General features: G+C 38.5%; 1 protein-coding gene across 4 annotated transcripts in view; it reads right to left on the bottom strand.

The window, feature by feature from the left end:
• Positions 1-26,937, bottom strand: part of SMYD3 (SET and MYND domain containing 3) — a 769,649-nt gene that overhangs the window by 570,028 nt on the left and 172,684 nt on the right. For all 4 annotated transcript variants that reach the window (XM_059412565.1, XM_059412567.1, XM_059412568.1 and 1 more), the window contains exons 3-5: positions 12,121-12,228; positions 10,115-10,172; positions 8,203-8,339 (exon numbers count right to left, since the gene is read on the bottom strand). In XM_059412565.1, coding sequence (XP_059268548.1) covers positions 8,203-8,339; positions 10,115-10,172; positions 12,121-12,228 — 303 coding nt within the window. The remainder of the gene's footprint in view (positions 1-8,202; positions 8,340-10,114; positions 10,173-12,120; positions 12,229-26,937) is intronic.

The raw sequence follows: 26,937 nt of genomic DNA on the forward strand, positions 1-26,937 counted from the left end.
CACCTGTATGAAAATAGCAGGAATCCTAATTAAATAACTCAGAGCTTTGCCTATAGCACCACTTTAGTACTGGTGATAGAAATCTTATCAAATATTCTCATTTTGCTCACACTGGATTTCGCTCCGAAGGCGTTATTATAATAGTTCGTGATTAGAGCTCTAACACAGAACTCACATAACCCAGAATGCAGTATGTGAAATAAGGGGCAAATCTGAAATTAAGAGAGCCAGGTTAAAGCTCTGGCTTTTTTTGTTTTTAAAACAATGTGACCTTAAGCATTCCTCATCTACAAAAGGAATAAAAATGATATTGAATGACTCAGAGGGCTGTTTATAAGAGCTATATGTGATTGTAGTTGTTAAACTACTCTGTAGAGTTAAAAAAAAAAGTTAACTGAAAAAAGAAAGGAAGAAAGAAATGAAATCAGGGTAGTGCAGCACCAGGCAACTCATGATAGATCTCTTCACAGTCTCTTGATGTGCTGATATAAGACAGAGACCAGGGTCTTACATTCTCTTTTTAACTATTTATTTATTTCGGGGACATCTGGGGGTCTCCGTCGGTTAAGGGTTTGCCTTCGGCTCAGGTCATAATCCCAGGGTCTTGGGACGGAGCTCCCTGCTCAGTGGGGAGTCTGCATCTCCCTCTGCCGTTGCTCCCCCCACTTGTGCTCTCTCGCCCACTCACTCTCTCTCTAATAAGTAACTAAAATTTTTAAAAATATTATTTATTTATTTATTTGTTTGTCAGAGAGAGAGAGAGAAAGCACAAGCAGGCAGAGTGGCAGGCAGAGGCAGAGGGAGAAGCAGGCTCCCTGCTAACCAAGGAGCTGGATGTGGGACTTGATCCCAGGACCCTGGGATCATGACCTGAGCTGAAGGCAGCCGCTTAACCAACTGAGCACCCAGCTGCCCCTCTCTTTCTTTTATTTATTTATTTTTTAATTCTCAGAGAATTTTCTCGTCGCATATATTCTGTTTCCTTCTGAATGCAAAAATTCTTCTGGCTTACAAAGAATAATTCAAGAGTTGGCAAACAATGGTCCATGGCCCAAGTCTGGCCTTCTACCTGTTTCTGCACAGCCTACAAGCTTAGAGTGTTTGACTACATTTTTATTTTTTTTTAATTATTTTTTTTAAGATATTTATTTATTTATTTGACAGAGATCACAAGTAGGCAGAGAGGCAGGAAGAGAGAGAGGAGGAAGCAGGCTCCCTGCTGAGCAGAGAGCCCGATGCGGGACTCGATCCCAGGACCCTGGTATCATGACCTGAGCCGAAGGCAGAGGCTTTAACCCACTGAGCCATCCAGGCATCCCTAACTACATTTTTAAATGTTTAGGGGGAAAAAAAAAATGGGGAGGCATAAGTTAAAGTATATGAAAATCAATGTTCAGTGGCCAAAAACAAAGTTTTATTAGAACACGGCACCCCCATTCACTTACATGTGGCCCAGGCAGGCTCTCAGCCACCAACAACAGAGTTAAGAAGTTGCGGTCTCAGCACACACTACAAACTGCCACGATACAGTAAAACTTCACTTTAGCCTCGTGGCCTATGACACCATATTGACCATCCGGACTTTTATAGGAATGGTATGCTGAACTCTGCAATAACTAACATGATGATTCATCCTTTCCTGAAGAACTGAGGATAATGGCAGCCTCTCTGATTCTGACCTAACAGCAGTCTTCTTTTCACCTAGTCTTACATGTTTGTAGCAATATATTATTTTTTAGAGATATTTATTTAAATATGCTTCATTTAAAAAAATGGACAGTTTTCATGCAGTCCTTTATTCAGTCATCAATTAAATACCTACTGCATACCATGAAGGTAGGCAGCAACTAAAAATAAAATTTAATTCCTGGCTCTAAGAAAGCCACACTTGCAGCAGGGAGGGGGAGGCCTGAATGACTCGGTCAGGTAAGCGTCTGCCTTTGGCTCAAGTCATGATCTCAGGGTTCTGGAATTGAGCCTTGTATCAGGGATCCCTGTCCAGGGGAGAGCCTGCTTCTCCCTCTCCCCTGCCACTCCCCCCTGCTTGTGCGTTCTCTCTCTCTTTCTCCATCTGTCAAATAAATAGGTAAAATCTTAAAAAAAAAAAAATGAACAAAATAAATTAAAAAAAAAATAAAAAGTCATACTCGGGTAGGCAGACACAGCACTCCAGTTCTTGCCACTGAAGGGAAGGCCACAGCAAGGAAACAACCTCTGCCATTTCACAGTGACATATTGTCATTGAAAAAATATAGCCTCATTCTGAATTAACGGCAAGTTGTACACTCAAAAAGAGAAGGCAACAAGGCTTGGCAAACACGTTTATCCATCAATAGTTTTAATTACAGCATTAGCCTTTCATAAGCAATTAACCTTGACCAACACAGGTATGAATAAAAATGCTGATTAAGAATTTACTAATTATCCTTCCCAACTTCAGAAGTTAGCTAGCATCTGGTCTTTATAATAAACATACACCAACTCATCATAGGTTATTTACACTTAAATGAAGATAAATATTAACTGAATGGCTAAAAACGAAGAACATGAAACACACATTAAAAACACAATGACTTGTTTTGTTTTGAAAGCCCAAGTGTCCTACAAATGTCACTTTATTTGGAAGAATGTTTTTGAGAATAATGGTCTCTTGAACCAACGCAGAGATTCAATTTATTGTAATAAAGAGAAAACCATATAAATCATAAGTGCGTCAGCATTTTATAATTACAATGCTGGGATCTGCGCACAGTTAAGCATCTTGGCTGTTTGCCTGCTTTCCTTAAAACCAGACGAGAGGCGACATTCCCACAACGAAGTCTTCTAACAGCTGTGCTGAGCAGAAACGAGGGATGTCCTATCTAGCAGCTACCTCCAAGCAAACAGATACAAGCACCCCAGTGATCAGAGGTTAGCAAGATACAAGCACCCCAGTGATCAGAGGTTAGCAATCCTGATTCGTCTACTTGCTTTTAGTAGTAAATATTTAATGGCATATTTTTCCTTAGTGGAACCCAGGCAACATCTGATCAGTCACTGGGATCATTTAGTAATGCAGTCGAAGTTATCATAGTGCCATTTCCCATCAACTTTGTAATTAGATAATTCATCACTTTATTAATTCAAAAGATTGCTTTCTTTACAGTGGGGAAACCCAACTGAGCTGATCAACAAAAAGACTCTAAAACATGATCCTGCATGAACTTGAAACCCTCGAGAAGCAAACATACACACTCTTGATTTTTCAAACCAAAAGAAGTAATATTCTTCCCACAAATTAGCCTACCAGCAACAGTGAGGTAATAAAAGCACCCTGCACATCTAGAAATAAGAAGGCTAACAAACTGAAAATTTTAAATTAAAAACTGAATATATCAAGAACAAGTTTGTTCCCACCTTCTACTCAGGCACAATGCTCTTCAGTGAATTAAAAAGGACCCCAAAAAAGGGTTATTTAGTAATTTTTCCTTCTGGCTGATTTTACACGCTTTACTGAAATTATGAGGTTATGGCAGAATATCACACAGATTTGTAACACTCACATCACACAGCAGCCAAACCAAGCATGCAGTCTCAAATATAATACTATCATTACTATTTTCTTATGTATTATTTCTAACATATCTCAATCAAAAGTATTAAATTACTATTTCTTTTCCTATCATGAATTAGCAAGATTCTTGGGTGAACACATTTTCCACTGCTCCTCCAATAAAAAAGAATTCTATCCCAGTAATAAACAATTTGATCAGGAGCAAAATGAATATAAATTTTAAATAGCAGCTTACAAAAAAAAAAAAAACCTTCTTAACTAAACTTATTTTCAAGTCTGTACAACCACCGTGTATACTGAAAAAACAGCTGCAATTAATAACATTAAAATTTAGAGTTTAGAAAGGCAGGCTCTGAAGGTCGCATATGTGCCCTAAAGAATAAAATAACATGCTACCAGAATAATTATTTTGTTTGAAAGGAAAACAGAGAGAATATCTTCTCAAACAGATGTGGAATTTCCAATCAATAAATTCTGTGGCAGTTGTACAATATTACAGAGTTCAAAAGTACTTTTCAGAAAGCTCTGGAAACACAAAGACACATTTTGTAGTCAGGAAGGCAACTTCCAATTTAATGTCTGTTTTTGAAACATTTTATGCAATTAGTTCATTTTCTATTTTATTACACTGATCTTACCACATCTCTCATTGGTTTACCAAATGCATTTTTTTTTAAAGATTTTATTTATTTGTCAGAGAGAGTGAGCACAGGCAGACAGAGTGGCAGGCAGAGGCAGAGGGAGAAGCAGGCTCCCTGCTGAGCAAGAAGCCCAATGTGGGACTCGATCCCAGGATGCTGGGATCACGACCTGAACTGAAGGCAGCTGCTTAACCAACTGAGCTACCCAGGCGTCCCACCAAATGCATTTTTAGAAAAGGAAGTTCTAAGTCCAGAAAAAAATAATTAAGTTCTTTTTTCTCAAACTCTGTGCAATAATCTCTTAAAAAATAAATAAATAAATAAATAAATAATCTATTCTTTGCATAGGAAATAAACTCAAATCCAGGTCTACTGACATTAAATTTAGGCATTAATAACTATTATGCATAACAATCAACATACAAGGGCGCCTGGGTGGCTCAGTGGGTTAAGCTGCTGCCTTCAGCTCAGGTCATGATCTCAGGGTCCTGGGATCGAGCCCCACGTCGGGTGCTCCACTCAGTGGGGAGCCTGCTTCCCCCGCTCTCTCTGCCTGCCTCTCTGCCCACTTGTGATCTCTCTCTCATTCTCTGTCAAATAAATAAAATCTTTTTAAAAAATACAAAGAGAGAGAGAAAGAAAGAGGGAAATCAAGAAAAGACTCTCAGCTTCAGAGAACACACAGTGTTCTGATGAGTGTCATGATGAGCGCCAGATGAAGTATGGAAGTGTTGAATCACTAAATTGTACAACTAAAACTAATACCATGCTGCATGTTAACATTAAAAAAAAAAAAAAAGATGAAGCAGAAAAAGAAAAAAGACAAAAGCCTAGCAGGAATTAATCAGGAGCTCAGGTTAAAAACCTTCTCATTCTCCACTGAGCCCTTTTGATTCAAGGCAAGGGCAAGTTTAACAAATATATGCATATTCCCAAGTAAGACTTTTGATTTGCTGAGGTTTTTGCCTTAGTGGAAAATTTTCTGATTTATAATCAGCCACACATTTCTATAACCTGTATCAAGGATGCTTTGCACATAGTAGGCCTACAAAAAATATATATATAAAAGGTCTGCTTGGGGCGCCTGGGTGGCTCAGTGGGTTAAGCCTCTGCCTTCAGCTTAGGTCATGATCCCAGGGTCCTGGAATGGAGCCCCGCATCGGGCTCTCTGCTCAGCGGGGAGCCTGCTTCCCTTCCTTTCTCTGCCTGCCTCTCTGCCTACTTGTGATCTCTGTCAAATAAATAAATAAAATCTTAAAAAAAAAAAAGTCTGCTTAATTGAATAAGTGAATTCACTAACTCCTCAGGTAGCCAAGAGGCTTCATAATAAAGGATTAATTGTAAGGAATGTTTGTTTTTTTTTTTGTTTTTTTTTTTAATTTTTTATTTTTGATAAACATATATTTTTATCCCCAGGGGTACAGGTCTGTGAATCACCAGGTTTACACACTTAATTTTAAATAAAGAACATGTGTTTGAAATCTAAGTATTAAAAATATCAAATAAAAAACAAATTCAAAAATTATTGAAACCAGGTGACAGAGACATGTAGATTCATCGTACTAATCTCTCTACTTTCAACTCAAAAAAATTAGGATATAAACAAATATAAAAAAGTTCTCAGAACTCCTTCTGCCTTAAGTGACAATGAGATGAGCTAAGATATAAGCTTAGAAGGTCTAAAACCTGCGCAGAACCAGAATGACTACAAAAGAAGGGGACAACAAAAGCAAAATAGAAAACCGGATTTTCTTTATTGGGACAAGGCAAAGCCAGCTCTCTTCAGCATAAACTGGAAGCCAGTGCATGTGGCTGAGAACGGCAGGGCAGCCTGAAACTATGCCACACACTCTGTACGGCTGGACACACTGTGGGGTCCCCTCCTCTTTGGTTAATTCTAAGCCATGAAGACAGGGAGAGAGGCGTATGTTGGTATAAGATCCTCTAACGGTCTCCAGCCACTTCCAATGCGTCCGTCATGGCCGGCACCGCGTACACTTGCCATGGCAGCAGCCATCCCTGAGGCTGGCATGACACCGATTAACTTCAATATTAGACTAGTTGACTTTTTGATATTTTATTTATTTGTTTATTTGTTTGAGAGAGACACAGAGAGAGAAAGTGGCAGAGGGAGAGGGAGAAGCAGACTCCCCAATAAGAAGGGAGCCCGATGCAGGGCTCGATCCTAGGACCCTGAGATCATGACCTGAGCAGGTGGCAGACACAACTGAATGAACCACCCAGGCGCCTCTAGACTATTCTATTAACAACAACAACAACAAAAATGACGACAAAGAAGAAGAAGGAGGGGAGGAAAAGAGGAGGAGGAAAGTGATCCCTTTTAAGGACATATGTATAAGCAGAAAACTAACAATGTATAAAATCTTAGTAAAACTTCTGCAAGGAAGTATAGGAGCCATAGGGTAATGTTACTTTAATCTACATTGTAAGGCAGAAATCACAAATCTGAGCCCACTTCCCCCCAAAATCTCAAATATGTCTTTGTTTTGTGACAATAACAAATACAACTAAGTGTGGAGAAGGGAGAGCGTATGATTAAAACTTCGTCTACGTATTTACAATGACAGAACTTTCCCCTATACAGCATGGAAAGAATTTCACTGTAAGAGACATGAAATGAAAAATTTTAAAAAGAAATATGAGAAATGAAAAAGTAATTCACATGTTATATTGAACAATAAAGTATTTTTAAATATTCTCCATAAATAGTAGTAACACCAGTAATTACCACTTGAACAGTTGCTAACAACAAAAATAACGGTCACAGAAAAGCCACAGACTTAACACCACGAATGAAGATACAGTCAACACAAGGTATATTTTTATCTTACAGGAGGCATTACTCTGTAGAGTGTCTAACAACAAAAGCACCAGTGTGTATTGTACACACAGTACTCCTAAAGACTATGATTTTCAGAAGGATGTGAAATAAACAAAAGAGACACTTCTCTTATGTATTATAAGTAAACACTGTATTTTGAAATCAGTTTTAAACTGGAGACAACCAGAATGTAATGTTAAGGTGATACTACCAGAAAATCATAAAAACATACCCTGAAGTATAAAACTACAAATCAAGAATACATCTCGAGCAATCACACAAATCACCTTTGAATTCTTAGAAAACAGGTAGATTACAAAACATACTTTAAAAATATTCATGGAATAATATGTTAATAGATGTGCACTTATGAAATGTAATAGCACTGGTAAAAATCACCGTCGAATGTTAAATTTTACTTATTATTAAAATGTGATCAATATTGAAGGGAACCAAAATACACAATATGGGAAAGCCAGGACAGCAAACACCCAGCAGTGGGGAGGTATCTGATCCTTTGTCCTTATCCCAGCACAGAGAGCAAGAATCAGCTGGTGCATGCTTTCTCCCCGGTCCCAAACAAGCCATCAGAATAATTTACAAACAGAACATGTCACGTGACGACTACCAAGAGACCCCACACAAAAATACTAAATTAAACCTATTTTCTATACCTAACATAGGATTTTACTGACCTGGAACATTTAGATGGATTTTCAATAATTTTTAAATCAGAAACGGTTATATTTTCATATTATTTAGTAATCACATAATCAAGAAATGGATTCCAATATATTTTTCACTTCAAAAACCAAGATCCATCACTGAAAGAACATTGAAATGGCAACCTTAACAATCCATTCGTAAGCAACAAGAGAACAGGCTGTTTCCTCTGGAGAAAAGCAAGCACCCTCGTGAGAGTATGAAAGGGTGCTTTGCGTACCGACAATGAACATAAGCGGGCCATGAGTAAGAGAATCGATAAAACAGAAGAAGTAGTAATACTCCTTTCAACATAAGCAGTACATTCTCTCTTTCCCTCACTGTTAATGTAGAAGAGTGATTTAAGGTATGAAGGGTCCTAAATTTTCATGGATCAACAACAAAATAAGAAGTAAAGGGTTGATTTACGGCATTAACAAGGAAATCAAACACTTAACACTTACTTTTGCAAAAGCTTCGAAAATGTCAAAGGAAGGTGGCAGCTGAGAAGCGTCCTGGATTTCTTCTCTCATGAAATGTTGAAATGTCATTACGAGTTGCCTAAGGCCCTCTTTCTTATCTTCAGTCAGTTTGTTAATATCTTTTTAAAAGAGAGAATAAATAGCACAATCACATAGTGAATTTTTAATAGACAATTTTCAGGTGTTCGATGTTAGCTGTTAAACCAGATTTATCCTTCCTGGATTCCATTCTGACAGAGAGCAAATACGTTCCTTTTTATTTTTTCACAACTACAAATTACAATACCTACATTATCAAATTGTGCCAAATTCCATCTACTATGTAAGATCAAATTCTTTTAAAACAAAATGAATACATATACAGATGAAAAACACTACAACTAAAATCAGGCAAGATGTGTGTTACAGGTCCTCTATATCCCCCTGGACACACGCTCAACCCACCACAACCACATCAACTCAGTGAATTTAAGCACCTCTTCCCATGAAACAATTTTCAACCAGGTATGACCAACTGATGAACAGTATATCTCAAAGGAAAAAACAAAAATAAAAGGAAAAAAAAAGTCAAAACTTTACAGCCAGAGTCTAACCGATGAAATGTGTCATTTAAAAAGTACATCAAGGGACGCCTGGGTGGCTCAGTTGGTTAAGCAGCTGCCTTCGGCTCAGGTCATGATCCCAGCGTCCTGGGATCGAGTCCCACATCGGGCTCCTTGCTCGGCGGGGAGCCTGCTTCGCCCTCTGCCTCTGCCTGCCATTCTGTCTGCCTGTGCTCGCTCTCTCCCCCCTCTCTCTGATAAATAAATAAAATCTTTAAAAAAAAAATAAATAAAAAATAAAAAAATAAAAAGTACATCAAGAAGAAAACAGGGGCCAACCAAGAAATCTCGTCTTCAAGTTATTCCCACATTGAATAAACAAGATGTGGTGCTGCTAAAACCCAAACAGAAGGAGTAGATCCCAGAGCACAGTCGTCAAAAAACCACCCCATTCAAAACTCAATTTAATTTATACCACAAAAGGTGTTAGGCTAAGAGTGTAGACAGCAAGGGTGGCACCACTACTGAGCAGGGCTCCCATTAACAGTAAGACTCCCAGCGAGAGATATTAATTACTTAGCAGTAATATAACATGAAAAAATGACTAATTAGTTCTCTATTAAAACTGAAAAGATACATCAAGTTGAACTATAACATAATTCTGGGGCTCATGTCAGCTCTACATATTCTCTTTAAATTACTTGTTCAACAGAACAATTAACCCACTAATTTCTTAAATAATAATTTATTATCATTGGCACTTAGAATTCCATAACCATAAATCTGTATTAGATCATCTTTGTATTTGTCTCCACCCAGAAATATTAAACTGTATAGCAAAGTTTACTCTATGAGCTTTGGCTACTTTGCAGTTGAAGTCGTGGACAACCTCTCTGAAGGGGATCTGTGCCAGTATGAAAGGAACATAAGTCCTACATTGACTGAACACTCAGACTGAAGGGTCTGTTAGTGTTCCCAAATATCACGGCCGCCACCACAGGAATGGAAAAGAAGAACGTGCAATGCTATCAAACAGCCCAAATCCCCTACACCATCTACTTTGCTCATTATCTAAAGGACCAGTAACCCGGGAAGCCCCTTGTTCACATCACTGTTCCCTGGCATCAAAAAGAAACAAAGATCAGGTTCTAGTACTTTATAAACTCCTAAAAGGTCAAAACTACCCTGGAGTAAAATAAGCTAATGTATCAAGCATATATAAAGACATGAAAAGGTTTATTAGATTTGCCTCACATAATAAGGAGACAGAACAATGTTAAAATGAAAGCAATGCACAAGGTCAGCAAAAAAAAATGATAGGATTTTTTTGGTGCTGATGGACAATCACTTACTTGACTCCAGATCATAAAATGAGTAAAGTTTCTCCGATTCAGACGGTGTTTCTTCCATCTATAAAGCAAGGGCGGAAAACACCAAAAACAATTTCAAGTGTTCCAATATATCAATGCATATATTTGAATCTCTTTAGATACTTAAATAAAACTCTTTAAAAAGACGTTGTATATATTCCTCCTCTTCATCACTTTCTGAGAGTTGAATTATTCAGTCAGTAACAATTTTAAAATAAAATCTAAGTTAAGACTTAGAAATCAAGTTATCATTTTAATTTCCAAATGGAAAATTCTTTTACAAAAAATTCTCATACTTTTATTTCTTTTTCCCCAGCTCTACCTACAGACTTGTGTCACTGTAAGGATTTTACTACTAATTACAGAAAAGCAGAGATGGATGAATAAAAGTAAGAGTTTATTACAAACTGCAACTTTCACCAAACTACCTTGAGTCGAAAGTCAACAATGTCCTTATCTAAAACACAGGAGAATCACAGATTCCCTGGGTTGTGGTAGGGATGAAATGAGGTCTATCCTGCAAAGCAATTAGCATGGGGCCTGGAAATCCTAAATGCTCAATAGAACAAATCTATTATTATCAGTGCTTTCTATTAGATTCTGATCCAGTAGGTCCTGGTTCTCTTTCTGATATTAATAAAGTAAAAAAAAAAAAAAAAAAGTTCAGCCCCAAATATAGTGATCATACTTCTAATATCTAGCAATTAAAGAAATGCATAATAACAAACTTGATCTGAATGTATTATGCTACGAAATAAATTTGTATATATTAGTTCAACACAATATATGTATTTGCAAATAGTAACTAAATATATAATAGAAGTTATATATTCAGACCAAAGACAATGCTCATTTGGTATTCCACATCCATTTTTTAAAAATTGAAGTATAACTGACAAAAAACATTGTGTTAGTTTTAGTTGTAAAAACGTATTTTTCCATGATTAAAAACTCTCTATAAAATCTTATAGCCTTCCCGTACCCCAAAAAAGTCAATAAACAACAGGATGGAAGAGAGCTTTATTCTGAAATAATTTGAGAAAGAGATATTCATGTGAAAGCCTGGCAAAAATAAGTCTGGAGGGTATTGCCAGAGGCTTATTTCACAGAATCTAGTGGTTGTTTAGGCAGAGGAGGGGGAAAGGACTGAAAACAATTTCAGTGAAACTTGGCTATTTAAAAAAAAAAAGATAAGCACTCTTCCACGTAAGATTAATTATCATCTAATTAAAACCTCACTTTAAGAAGCAAGTGAAAAGGGGGCGCCTGGGTGGCTCCGTGGGTTAAAGCCTCTGCCTTCAGCTCAGGTCATGATCTCAGGGTCCTGGGATCGAGTCCCACATCGGGCTCTCTGCTCAGCAGGGAGCCTGCCTCTCCCTCTCTCTCTGCCTGCCTGTCTCTGCCTACTTGTGATTTCTATCTGTTAAATAAATAAATTTTTAAAAAAATTTTTAAAAAAAGAAGCAAGTGAAAAGTTATACACCTGCCCTATGCAATAGTTCATAGTCGAAAAGTAATGAAGACAATGTAACAGACATTTCTGATTAACTCATGCCTTCAATATATGACCTTATGTTTCTAGGGCCTTCAAAGAGGGCACTGTGCTGTCCAGCCACACTAATGCTGTGGTTAACAGGGAAATGGCAAGTTTTTGTCCTAAGCTACTCCCTGGAATAACCTGCCTTCTACCTTCACAGGGGTCTAAAGTCGGCCTTAAATAATAATATGGGGCACTAGGTGGCTCAGTCGGTTAAGCGTCCTCCTCTAGACTTCTGCTCAGGCGGGCTCTCGGGGTCCTGAGATCGAGTCCTGCCTCTGGCTTTGAGCTCAGCAGGGAGTCTGCTTGAGAGTCTCCCTCTGACCCTCCCCCCATTCAACTCTTTCTCTCTCTAAATAATACAATCTTATTCAAAATATACATAATACACACAACTCCAAGTGCTCTACTTAATTAAAACCCAAGCATATTCCATGAGTTTTATACTCACAAGTTTGAAAACAACTCTGCCAAGCAGTCGAACAGAATCCGGGGGATACCTGGGTTTGCAGTTTTTAAGGCATTTGCATTCCCGCTTGTGGTCCGGCCAAGCTTTTTTCTGTTAAGACAAGAGTGAAGAGGGTATATGTTGTAACTTTCATTTACACCGGTTTTGCGTAGAGAGTGATCAACATGAATTTAATGTCAACAGCTTAACTATAACTACAAAATAGAAAATGAAAGCAATATTCTAATACTATCAATGATGCAGAATCCAGTCTTTGCCAAGCATGTAATTACCAGGCGTGGACTTCAACGCTTCTCTCCACCTTTAATTTACTGCCTAGCTATTACCTGGCTGTGGAGTCCAAGGAAGAATCATTATGGCTTACTTAATAATTTATCGGATAGTCTTTTATCTTTTAGCTGATTAATAGGATTCAATAAGAGACAGTGATTTTGAATACAAAAAGAAAATATCACACCAAACTAGAAAATAAACACATGGTTCAGGAAAATCAAAACAGGGCAGATGGCCTTCTGAACTTCTGTGCTGCTTTAGGGAGTAGAACTATCAGGGGCTAACATAACAATAAGTATGAAACCTTTTGTTTTTGAAGACCACACAGAAAGGTTCTTAACTACAGTGACCAAATGTCATTTGCCCAGGACTGCTGATGTTTATTTACGTTGTCCTGGCCTAGTCACTAATAGTGCCCCTTTTCATTTTGAAAAGTACGCTTTGGATGATAAATTATAAGGTCACTTAACCCACCATCCTACCCATGTGCTGGTGTGGCTGAAAAGACCACTGAGTCAGTCTCCAAACCTGAGGAGAGAGGACAATGGGGAAGACACTGTCTCCCTGAATCCTGGAGTCAGAAATGCTAAGGCTCCTCCACATGGAATGACTTCTATAGGGAAATACACCCCACAGTATCTAAGACTTAACCCTGGTGAGTGGGAGACAGCTCGACCACATGTCGGACACGTTCCATTCCGACTGAGCGCTACAAGTTGCATCATGGAAATGCCTCACGCTCATGTGCATCCTGGCTTCAGAAACTGTGAAAACGCCTCCCAACTCCAGGCCCTATGAAATCCCTCCAGGAGGAACTCTCTCTCTCCCACCTTTAGAGCAAACATGCAGTACAACCAGAAATTTCAAACCTGGGGCCGCCTGAGTGGCTCAGTTGGTTAAGTGTCTGACTTCAGCTAGGGTCGTGATCTCGGAGTCCTGGAATGGAGCCTCACTTGGGGCTACAAGCTAAGCGGGGAGTCAACTTGTCCCTCTGCCCTCCCCCAACTCGTGAGCTTGAGTGCACTCTCTCTCTCAAATAGATAAGTTTTGTAAAAATTCAAAAGTGCTATAACTACTTTGAAACTGTGAGTTTCCAAAAAAGAAAGAAAGAAAGAAAAAGAAAGAAAGAAACAAACAAACAAACAAACAAACAAACTGTGAGTTTCAAGCCAGCATTTTGCTCAGAAACTGCCCGTGTTGAGTTCCTGGGTGAAGGTGTGGCTTGTCCGCTATTTCCTACGAACTCAAATCTTGAAGACACTGTTTGTAAGGGGTGCATCACTTCTTTTATCTACGTGACCCATGACTGCCTCGCTTCATTTCTTCTTATCCACTACAGCAATGCTCTTGATGTGATGTTTCTAATCTTTTTGTTTTTTTAGTATTTTATGTAGGTTTTTTTAGTTTTTTAAGCTTCACTCACTTCTAAACAAGACTCAGTTGTTTCAAAATAAAGATGTAAATGAAATAAGGTTGTAAAATTAGAAACGAAAAAACATTCGAGTTATTTTTTTTAAAAAATTGTCCTCTAGCATTTACTTAGCATTCTACAGTATGTCAGACACATGGCTAAACAATTGAAACATTTTATTTTCACAATAATCCAAATGGTGTACCGTATCCTTACATTAAAGATGAGTAAAGTAAGGCAGGGTAGAATGTCACCACCAAGCTACATAAACATAAAAGAGAATAAAAGTTCTTAGTATTCTACCCATAAGATCGAAATAATTGCCATGTCTTCGCACTACATTTACCTGACTTGCCTTACAGGCAAGGCAAAAAGTAAAACATAATGGCTTATATAATTCTCAACTGATAGAAAAGAAAAACACAGCTTTACCAAGTATTAAATCACAGGAGGAATTTATTCCAAGAATGCTAATTAACATACTGGACAATTATAATGGTCAACACATAACTACTTCTAATATCCATACTCACTAGAAGAAGTAATATTAAACTATAAGTCAGTGAAAGAAAATTTTCTATTGTTTAGAGGGCTGGTCTTGGAGAAGCAATTAGCAACTTACCAATATGGGTAAGATCCCTTAGAAAAATACCATATCAACAGGGACTGTACTGGAAGAGACTATGCTGAGTGAAATAAGTCAAGCAGAGAGGGTCAATTATCATATGGTTTTACTTACTTGTGGAGCATAAGGAATAACATGGAGGACACTGGGAGATGGAGAGAAGAAGTGGGTTGGGGGAAAGTTGGAGGGGGAGATGAACCATGAGAAACTGTGGACTCTGAGAAACAAACGGGGTTTTGGAGGGGAGGGTGGTGGAGTGTTGGGTGACCCCGGTGGTGGGTATTGTGGAGGACACATGGAGCACTGGGTGTGGTGCATAACAATGAATTTTGGAAGACTGAAAAGAAATAAAATGAAATGAAAAAAAAAAAAAGAAAGAAAAATATGGTTCCATTGTCAATTAAGTTTGAAAACTGCTACATAATATCCACCCTGCTTAGAGATTGGAGATAATTCAGTTTGCTAAAAAGCTCTGCATGAGAGAAACTTGTATAACTTAGTGAACAGTTTTCTGTGATTGTTATTGCCATCCTTTGGGAAGTTAGGTTGGTAGACATGGACTCCCATATAGCTATATATTTTCTTTCCTTCATCTGATCTTTCAATTAGAGTGGGTTTAGCAAACAAATTCATGATCATTCCCACTGATAGAAAACTATCGCTAATATTTTTTATTTCTGATTGATGGGTGAACCACAACTTTGGTAGAAGAGTTTTCACTTGGTATTAAAAGTTGAGAAGGCTGACAGATGCCCTCATTTGACCGGCTATGTAGGCAGAAATGAACCACAAGTATGAAGAGGTCTCTGAGAAAGCACTCTGATCCTGTTCAAAACATGAGCATCTGCTAGGACTGCACCTAGCAGACGAAGGCTGAGACCATCTGGACCAAAAGATCTTAAGAGCAGATTTGATTCAATACTTGTAAGTACAAGAGATTCCACAACTTCTTTGTTATGTTCTGAGCATCTCCGTCTCCTGGTGGCTTCCCAGGGTGAAGTAACCACAAAATGTACTCCCAGGTAATGAATCTATTGATCTGTTAGATGACCTTCCTGAGAATTAAACATCTAAATTTTGGAGAGTTCCTGTTGAAACTTTAGGTCTTCAGCATAATTAATATTGCGCTCCTATTTCTCAACTGTAATTACAAACTAGATAGTATGTTTCTTAAAGCTATTCCTAAATCACTGCAGGAAAACACCAGAGAACGTACTTATCTTCCCATTTGCTTCAGGAAAAAGATATTCATTCTTTTCATCTAAAAACCAAGTCACACCTACATAAATATAGAAAGTAATCATGCCACTTAAAACTGGTTTATAGCACAGTGTCAAGGTACAGCCTACTTCATATTGTACTATGATATTAAAAACCATGTTTTTCAAACAGTAATTATTAGGGTGATGCTCAGCATCACCATTGCATCTTACCATACAGCTCACTAACAGAGGCACACCAAAGAAAAGGCTTACAAAGCAATCTCTTAAATAACCACATTTGACACTGCAGCAAAACCTCACGATCTACAAGAGCATTAGGCATTATCTAAACTGTACAAACTTTAACTTTGATCTGGACCTCAACAGCACATAACATATCTGCCAGTTTTTCAAAGACAACCTCCCAGATTTACATTTTCCTATTTTCTTCCCTTACTGCAATGCAGGATGTAATTAAGATTTTGTCCACAACATTGGCTGTAATGTTTTCTGTTCTGAAAGTTGAACATTATCAATGATTCACAGTAAAAACAAAATAGCATGAAAAACAAATGAAATTAAAATACTGCATTAAGACACAAAGACAATGGGAAAAAGACTTTTGGACGGAAAAAAATAAATAAAGACATCTATAATGATTCCACGTGTCAGTAACAAAAAGTGATTAAGTAAACCAGTAGCTCCCAATGGGGTTAACCCTAATCTTGAGGGTTGTTGGGGAAATGTATAGGGGGCATCCTTATTTGTTAGGATGCCTGGAGAAAGACATGGGCCCTGAGTGGCCAGGAACCAGAGATGGTGGACATCTGTGTGGCATAGTTCCATACAATGAAGAATCAATCCATCTGGGTGCCTGGGTGGCTCAGTCAATTAAGTGTCCAGCTCTTCATTTCAGCTCAGGTCATGGTCTCAGGGTGGTGGGATCAAAGCCCCACATCAGCATCTGCACTTAGCAGGAAATCTCCTTAAGGATTCTCTCTCCCTCTCCTTCTGCCCCTCCCACTGCTTGCATACTCTAAGAAGTAAAAAATAAATTAATTTTTTAAAAAAGAATCAATTGTTCAACCCAAGACGACTTTTAAATGTCCAATCAAACATTCTATAGAAGGGACAAACTTACTTCCGAATTATCCGAGCCTGGAACTAAGCCTCCTTTCACATATAAAAACAAAGAGCTTGTTTTTACACAGCCTTGATAGCACTGGATTTTCTAGGTAAATCACGTGATGAATGCATTTTAAGAACTTCAGCTAAGGTTATCTAATATTTTATAAAATCATATCACTGAAGGCAACATCAGCTATGGTACTTGAGGTACCTACCAATAACAACGTTATTTTCTGATCCTACATTTTGTACTTCCTTTTCCAAGGTGACTCTGTGTAGATTAAAATACCTGACTTCTTAATTATGTCTTCTAGTCTACTCTTGCCTGAGCATCTATATACAAAATATGTATTATTTTTGTTGTGTTCAGCACTGGATGTTATTTGGAAGGGATGAATCGCTAAATTCTACTCCTGAAACCAATACTATACTGTATGTTAACTAACTAGAATTTAAATAAAAATTTGAAAAAATAAAATATATAAATAAAATACATATTATTTTAAGGTATTTTCTTTTTTTTCTCCTTTACATTCAAGTTATAACATTACACTGATGCTGACTTTTAAAAATATATAACTAGTTAGATTGTCTTAACTATGGTATTTCATTTCAAGAAGAGTAGCGAGGATGAAAATGTAATTATTATATAAAAAGGTAGAGAGGCATCTGGGTGGGTCAGGCGGCTGAGCATCTGATCTTGATTCTCACTCAGGTCATGATCTCAGGGTCCTGGGATCGAGCCTGGCATTGGGCTCTGCACTCAGCACAGAGTCTGTTTGAGATCCTCTCTCCCTCTCCCATCGCCCCTCCCCCACTCACAAGCTCTTTCTAGCTCTCTCTAAAATAAATAAGAACTTAAAAAAAAAGGAGAGAGTTAGGTCTGGGAAAGAAGAAAACTGCAGATCTAGAACAAAGGTGCATAGGCATACGCAGCACATGTACACATAAAAAAATATACTTAAATTTACAGCCTGGGACGACTGAACAGATTCGGACAGCAGTGACAAGACAGGCCCAGGTGTCCAAATTCTTTTTAATCACCACCAAGGATTCCACATGAAGCTAAGACTGAATAACCACTGATCTAGACTAGATTAAAAAGGAGGCCACTGTAATACTAAATAGAAGGAACAAAAAAATACCATTCTATACTTATTAAACTATTAGTAGAACTCTAAGTTTCTCTTTTTTTTCCTTTCAGAGAAAACGAGATGTGTGAGTAGGGGAAGGAGGAGGGAGAGAGAGAATACCAAGCAGGCTGTAGCCCAGTGTAGAGCCTAACACGGGGCTCAGTCTCACGACCCTGGGACCATGACCTGAGCCGAAAGCACTCAACTAACTGAGCCACTCAGGTGCCACCTAAGCCTTCTGAAAGATGTTTGGTAATGAACATCAAAATTCTTTTTTTTTTTTTAATTTTATTTATTTATTTGACAGAGAGAGATGTGAGAGAGGGAATACAAGCAGGAGGCAGAGAGGGAACACAAGCAGAGGGAGTGGGAGAGGGTGAAGCAGGCTTCCCTCTGAGCAGGGAGCCCATTGTGGGGCTCGATCCCAGGACCTGGAAATAATGACGAGAGCTGAAGGCAGACACTTAATGACTGAGCCACCCAGGCACCCCATGAACATCAAAATTCTTAATGTGCACACTGTTGGCATAGAAATAATATTTATAATGCACTTAATCCTCACAAATGTAACTGCTGTACAGTAAAAGTGTAAGAATGCTCCTCATATATTCATTTACAAAACTGAACAATTGGTAATAATTTTTTCAGTTTTTCCTAAAAGAAAAAGCTATTTTGCCTTTCTCCTTATGCTTTCCCAATCTGTTTGAATTTTCTATAAATATCATGTTATTATATTTACAAATAATAGCAATATAATTACCTTATGTCTAACAACTGTGATTTAGGGAGAAGTATTTTTACGTGAAAGAGAAAGAAGAATTACCATTCAATAAATACTTTTAATATTTTGGAAAACCTGCTTTTAACTCAAAGAATGGTTTAAATGTTAATAAGTGCTTCAGTGAAATCTTCTGTAATGCAAAGATTTACTCAGTAAACTGTTTTACCAGGTTAGCTTCGTTCATATCCGGTTTTAAAAATAAGTGTACGACCAGGGCACCTGGGTAGCTCAGTCAGCTAGGTGTCCGACTCTTAATTCCAGCTCAGGTCATGATCTCAGGATCCTGACATTGAGGCCCAAGAAGGGATCCACATTCAGCTTGGAGTTGGCTTGAGACTCTCTCTCTCTTCCTCTGACCCTCCTCCTGCTTGGCACTCTCACTCTCTCTAAATAAATAAATAAATCTTTTAAAAGAATAAATAAGTGGGGCACCTGGGTGGCTCAGTTGTTAAGTATCTGCCTTTGGCTCAGGTCATGATCCCAGGGTCCTGGGATCAAGGCCTGCTTCGGGCTCCCTGTCAGCGGGAAGCCTGCTTCTCCCTCTCCCATACCTCCTGCTTGTGTTCGCTCTCTTGCTGTGTCTCTCTCTGTCAAATGAATAAATAAAGTATTATTTTAAATAAAAATAATAATAAATAAATAAATGAGTGTGCTACCAATGAGGTACATCTTGCATGCACAGGTGTTCATGTTCTTTTTACCACGTAGTCATGATTCATTCCACTTACAAATAATGTGGACAGAGATTTTCTATGAGCATAACTTGGGATAGTTGAGTTGCCATGAAACTTGAACGAAAGAAAGGAGACCCAACAGTTATCCAGTCCCTCACAAACCATTTAAGAGCAAATCAACAGCATCTCCCTGTTCACGCCTCACAAGTAGTCCAGTGTTGAACTGCAGGCTGGCAGATAACATGAAGGTCTAAAAAGCTGGAATCTGGAATAAGAAAACTGGAAGGCTAAGCCGGTGTCTCAGATAACTGTCAGGTATTGATTAAAATCCTGCATAAAATCTCCTCAGAGCACACAAGAGACCTAGTAATAGACATTAGACTTACCACTTTCAAAGCTTACTGAATGCTGTATCAAATAAGAACAAGAGTGCCTTCCCACTAGCCTTAATCAAATTAGACAGACAGAGCCAAATACAAAGATGGAGTGAGGCAGGAAAATTAACATGGGGCATCAAGTTGACAGAAGAAACAAGAAAAAAAAGCGTTATTTCTTTAAAAAATGAAGTTACAGTCTCCTTGTTCATTGAGCAACCATATAATAAATAATAATATTAGTGCCCTAAAACAAGTCAGTGATCGTCTAATGCATGATTCAGGTCAAATCCATTCTGCCATCTGCTTTTATAAAGCTTTATGGAAACATAGCCACGCTTACAATTTACACTCCTTCGGACAAGTTGAGTAGTAGTTGAGTTGAGTAGTTATGACAAAAATATAGCCCACAATGCCTAAAATAGTTATTATCTAGACCACTACACAAGAGTTTGGCAACCTCTGATCTAATGATAGGTCACATGAAGATGGAATGACCTAATTGATACATTTTAGCCAGAAAGACTAAGTAACTCACTTACTCCTATAGATATCCAATCTTCTTTGAAAGAAACTCCCATGCTGGATTAATCAGAAAGTCAACACCGAGTTCTAGCAAAACAGGGCGATTTTAGCTCCCTGGTACAAATAATTATCAAGTTTTTAACTCCCGAAGTGTATAAGAAGGGCCATCAATGAATGAGGAGTTCAAGGTTATGTCCATAAGTCAGAAACTGGGCGTAAGACAGGCTGCACAAACAGGGCAGTGGAGGCCGCGTCAAAGGGCAGTTAACCACGAAGTCTTTTCCAAGACGGCAGCCAGCCTACCAAGCAGAAATCCAGCAAGGACCTAGCATCAAAGAGTATATATCCAGCACAGAATGGGATTGAGAAGTAGCATTACAGGGAGACTTAACCAAAAGTCTGCATGTCAGACAGTCTGAAAACACCTCCTTGCTTTTAGAATGACTTTGAGTAAGCAGAGGAGTGTCAACATGGAGAATCTGGCTAAATTTGATGCTACTATTTCTGATGCAGAGATTTGCTTCAGCCTTCTCTTCAGTCTTCATGACCCCTCTCACCCTCCTAGGATGGCTTCCCCAACAGCAGTCTCATTCTTTGAGGGGATGAGAGGCTGTGACTCCTTTATTATATAGAGAAGGAAAGGAAATCCATGCACACCTAAAGAGTCTGCAGTAAGCAATAACTTTTCTAAAGATTTATTTATTTGTGGGAAGGAAAGAGAGAGAGAAAGGGCAGAGCTGGGGGAGGGGCAGAGGAAGAAGGAAAGAGAATGTCATGCAGCCCGATGTGGGGTTCAATCCCAGGATCATCATGATCTGAACCAAAAACAAGAGTCAGGACATTTAACCAACTGCACTGCCCAGGGCACCCCTGCAGTGATCAATAATTTTGAAACAATTTCTTGAGATATAATTTATATTACAATAAAATGTGCTAGTGTTAAGAGTACAGATTGATGAATTTTGACAAATACATACACACATCCTTGTAAAAACACCAAAACTAAGTTATAGACTATCATTATCCCCCCCCCCCAAACAAAGTTCCTTTGTTTGCTTTACATCCAAGCCCTCCGACCCAGGTAAGCAGTGATGTGGTCTCCATCATTAGACACTACTTGCGCGTATTCTAGAACAGCAAACAGCACTGCCTCTTCTAATATGGCTCTATTCCTTCATGATGTTTCTGAGATTCACTCATATTGCTGCATTTTTCAGTGGTTTGTTCTTTTTCATGGCTGAGTAATTGTGTGTATTTGTGTGTGTATGTTCTACCTAGGAGTAGAACTTGCTGGTTTATGTGGTTAAGTGTACATTGAACATTTTAGAACCTACCCAACTTTTCCAAAGCACATGTACCACTTTACTATCTTACCAGCAGAGCCTGAGGTTCCAATTTCTCCACACCCTGGACTACACTTGGTATAGTCAGTATTTTGCGTTTCAGCCTGTCTAGTGGGTGGGTATATAAAGGTACATCAGTGTGGTTTTAATTTCATTTTTCTGATGACTAATGATGTGCAGCACTTTTAATGTTTATCTCACTGAAAGGGCCATTCAAATCAAACCCATTTTACTGTGATGTCTTACTTCTGAGTTGGAAACATTTTATATAAGTTATGGATACAACTCCTTAGCCAATTCTTGGAAACAGCAAAGAAGCAGGGAGTACGTCTGTGATAAGCAAACTAACCAATAATTTTCCACCAGGGCCTAGAAAAGTTCTAGTGTTGACCCTAATGTTTGCTAAGTGAATCAGTAGATGGATGGACCAGAAGACCTTCTGATCTTCACTAACTAGGCTCACCTCCAACTATTTTTTTCCTATATTTATTTTTTTTTTAAAGTTAATTTTTTTGGAGGAGTTTTAAATGTGAGAGGATGGTACAGAGGATGCCCACATACTGACGACCCCACATGCACAGCCACCTGTATTATTATCAATATCCCCACCAGATGGTACATATATTACAACGATGAACCTGCAGTGACACATCATTATCACCCAAAGTCCCTGGTGAACAGTGGGGTCCATTCTACAGGTCTGGACACATGTACGGTAATGACTGCCACCATTATCAAACTCCTTTTTATTCCTCTAACATGACAAGTTTGTTCCTGCTTCAGTTCTTTACATCTGATGTTCCTTCTATGTAAAAAATCTGTTCCGGAGCTTTCCATGGGTGGCTACATTTGGCAATTAGATCCCAGGTCAAATGTCATGTCTACAGGAAGTCCTTCTGTAATCACCTTTTCAAACGTGAGCTCCTGCTCGTCTAAAGCACACTCACTCACATAATTGTGGGCATTTGTCATTATCTGTCTCTCCTGCATCCGTAATAGAAGCTTTAGGAACACCACTGTAGCAATGGATATTAACCAAACTTACCGTAATGATCATTTCACAATATATACATATATCACATCATTATGTTACATACCTAAAACTAACCAATTATATTTCAACTAAAAAAATAAAACAGACAAGATTAAAGATAATGTAGTGTTTCAAAAAATAATTCCAAACAAAGAGTATCACTGACCAATGTACTCATTCGTTCCCGTAACCAATAATGTTACATCTGCATCAGGAAATAATAACGTACCCCCTGAATGAGCCTGGTCATCTAACCGCAGAAATAGCCAATTAAACCAATCATTAAGATAATTTCTGTGTGAAAAAGGAGGGACACAAAATAGTCTCAGTAGTTTAGGAAAGGAGGGAGCGACATTTAATCTGGGTTATAAAGGATAAGTAGAAGGAGTTCAATAGGTATTGGGGCAGATCTGGGTCCAAGCCCAAAGACTCACGTAGCCAAAGGCTCAGATGTAAAACTGTAGCAAAATCCACAGCTTGAATTTCATTCTGAGGAAGAGGGCCAGAGTTTTCTGCTGGGGTGTGACAGGTCACGCTCACACTCTGGAATGCTCGCGCTCTGGCTCCCGGCTAGGAAGGAGAAAAGGACGTGGCAGGACAGCGCAGACCACAGTCAATGTAGGAGAGAGGTCAGAGGACCGTCCACACGAGTGCTGGTGGAGAAACTAAGACAGAAGGGAACCAATTTGGATCATAAGTAGTAGAATCAGCAGGACATGTTGATTAACTAGGCATGGAGCCAAGAAAGGATCTAAACTGAAGATGATTCCAGCCTGGCGACTCAGACTACTGGGTGGCTGGCGAATTATTCACTGCGGTTGAAAATCGAAAACAAATGCTGTTTTGGGCAGAGATTATGCACTGAGGTCCTGCTATAAGGCATTTGAGGTACACCACCAGAGTAGAGGTTCCCCATAAGGTATGGGTCTGGTCTTTCAGACAAAGGAGAAGACTAGAGATGGAGTTTCAAGAATGATTAATGCACAGATGCCAAATGAAGTCATGGGAGCAGATGGGACCACTCAGCAGGTGAATGCAAAGTGAGCAAAGACAAGCTTAGGGCCCTAGACATTTGTAGAACCCAAAAACCTAAACATCATCAAAGAATTTCAACCCAAGTAAGATTCACATTTCTAAAGAGGTCTGTAATCATTAAGATAAAATAGAGCCTCTCCCTGCTAATAAAGTACTTTTTAAAAAAAATTTTAAAGGGGCACCTGGGTGGCTCAGTGGGTTAAGCCGCTGCCTTCGGCTCAGGTCATGATCTCAGGGTCCTGGGATCGAGTCCCGCATCAGGCTCTCTGCTCAGCAGGGAGCCTGCTTCCCTCTCTCTCTCTCTGCCTGCCGCTTTGCCTACTTGTGATCTTTCTTTGTCAAGTAAATAAATAAAATCTTTTAAAAAAAAATTTTTAAAGATTTTATTTATTTACTTGACAGAGACCACAAGTAGGCAGAGAGTCAGGAAGAGAGAGAAGGGGAAGCAGGCCCCCTCCTGAGCGGAGGGCCCTATGCAGGGCTCGATCCCAGGACCCTGAGATCATGACCTGAGCCGAAGGCAGATGCTCAACCAAGTGAGCCACCCACATGCCCCAAAAGTACTTTTTTTTTTAATACTTTTTAAAAGTATATAAATTGTAATTTGGTATAGTACCCAGCTGCTTATTTTGATCAGCAATTAATTCAATTAGAAATATAGGTATTATGAATCAAGTTAAACCGAGAAGACATAAAACAATATTAGTGAATTTGCTTGAAATTGGTTTACTTGTTAGCAACACTGCAAATTTTGAGCATTTTTTTTAAAGATTTTATTTATTTCACAGAGACAGAGCATAGATGCACACAGGCATGAGCACGAGGAGGGGCAGAAGGAGAAGCAAACTCCCTGCAGAGCTGGGAGCCCAAAGTGGAACTTGATCCCAGGACGCTGGGATCATGACCTGAGCTAAAGGCAAATGGTAAAACAACCGAGCTACCCAGGCACCCCTGAGCATGCTTCTTTAAAAGAAAACTTAGCCCACCCCTCCTCTTTCATTTCAAAATCACATACAATGTTTCGGTTATATAGAAATCAGACTGGTTTCCATATATAAGCCCTCTATCGCATTATATGACACATCATAATAAAGTATCACAGAGGAATTACAAACCCACTGATGACAAAATATTTTCCAGTATAAGAAACAGTACTGAACATAACAGTCAATACATACATGTATGTGAATACTAGGTAATAAGGGTAGATGAACAGTTTAGTGTGTATCCTCCACTCACAAAACAAACACAGAGATTACCTCTGGAAAACAGCAATAGGAATGGGGAAGGAAACTGGAGGAAACATTCACTCCTCTTACTTTAATTTCTGTTTAAAAAGTAAATGTGAAAACCAGTAACACTGAAACCAGCCTTATGGGCGTGAGGGACATCATACCTCCTAACACCTCAATACCCTCTCACACAACTCACTGATGCCACGGCCCCACACATCAAATGCCAAGCTAATGAACCAAAGTTATGTCCCTCCAGGGCAAACCTATTATAGATTTTGTGCTACAAATTCACATCCTCTATGTCAATTTCCATTCCGAGGGCATTTGCCTCCTGTTCATTACTGTTCATAGTTCGCTTTGTCAGTTTAATTTTGTGCTGCTTTGTAGGAATCCACAATAATTACAATGTTTAATTCTGTACCTGAAGGGTGAGCTAAACAGAGCAGTTTAAATGCATATGTTCTGGCCAATCTTTGACTCCCATCCACCTCTACACACCCTCATCCCTGTCACACACACAAGCATGCACTAGTTGGCTTATATGTGGTATCTTTCATCTTAGGAGCTATTTTCCCATTACTTTCTACAGTATATCTGATGATGACATTATTATTGATGCTACAGTAAACAGCTAATATATGTGGTCAAAGTACAAGCACTACAATGAATCAAAATGACATACCCAAACCCACCAAACTCCCTCAACACATTCTAATCAGATAATGGGGTTTTTTTTCCTTGAGTATACTACAAAGGAGGAGAAAGCAGCATTGGAGGAAAAAAACATTCATAAAAAAAGGGGAAAATAAAAGTAAATGTTTAGCTCATAGAAACCGGAAAGAAGGTCATCCAGAAGATATATGGAATTTGTTGGCTCTAGATATATTCTTCTTAATTTGAAGCTCCTTGTAACAAATTTCAGTTTCACATGAATAAGACAGATAACATCACCATAAAATAGTCCACCAAGAATTTATCTTGTAGGAAAAAGCATGGCTTTGTTTTCATAATTTGCTTTTCCTTATTACTAATGATCTAACATAAATCTGGTATCGTTCTGTGACAGAACTTTTGCTTTATAAAATGAGGCAAAAATAATCCAATTTTTTCACATTCCCTATTTTTATTAGGAAAGTGTTACTTGGAACCTTCTATTTTAGTATTTTTTGTTTTGTGTTCCTTGGGATAGGGTTGCACCCTTATTAAAAACAAAACAAAATCCATGAAAAATGTGAATACAATAGGAAACAGAAAGCTACAACTAATCAGAATGTTAGAATAAAAATAAAATTTGGGCTTAGAAGTGAAATTAGAACTCTGGATCCAAATTCCAGGGCCTATTCGGTATAGGATATTTGGCACTTTACTTCCAATTCTGTAGCTCAGTCCCCTGATTGGTAAAATGGGCGCAATCGTAGTAAACTCCCAAGATTCAAGTAAGAGTAAACAGAATAAAATAGTACTTGATACACAGTAGATATCTCATAAATATTAGCTCTTCTCAGTAGTACAGATTAGGAAACTGAGGCCCAAAGAGTTTTCATGCTTTCTTTGGAATAATTTAACAAGCTAATGGCTTATTAATAGTCATTAGAACTTGGGTCCTCTGATTAATTTGTATGTTTAGGTTTCTGACTTCTATAAGAAATTATTTTCAAAGGAGAAAGCGAGAGAGCAAAACTCCCTCAGAGAGCACGGCCTAGATGTGAAAAAAAGGAAAAAGGTGTCCGCATAGACACACACACAGACACACACACCCCAAAATGAGAAACAAAAAGGATGGGTGTGGAAGGTTGAGAGCAAGTGACACAGACACAAAACCTCCAATTAGCACTTTTTATTATGATGCAATTCATTACAGCATAATTACATTTCTTATGAAATGATTAATCATAAGGTTAGAAGAAAAGGTGATGTTGAATTTTAATTATACACCCCTTAAAGAATTTCAAAGACATTAACAACGGTACTCTCACAGACTCTGTCAGTTGTCGTAAATTACTCTTGGAAGGCAATTTGGTACTATC

Source organism: Mustela nigripes, chromosome 10, assembly GCF_022355385.1.
Source record: "Mustela nigripes isolate SB6536 chromosome 10, MUSNIG.SB6536, whole genome shotgun sequence".
Classification (NCBI taxonomy): Eukaryota; Metazoa; Chordata; class Mammalia; order Carnivora; family Mustelidae; genus Mustela; species Mustela nigripes.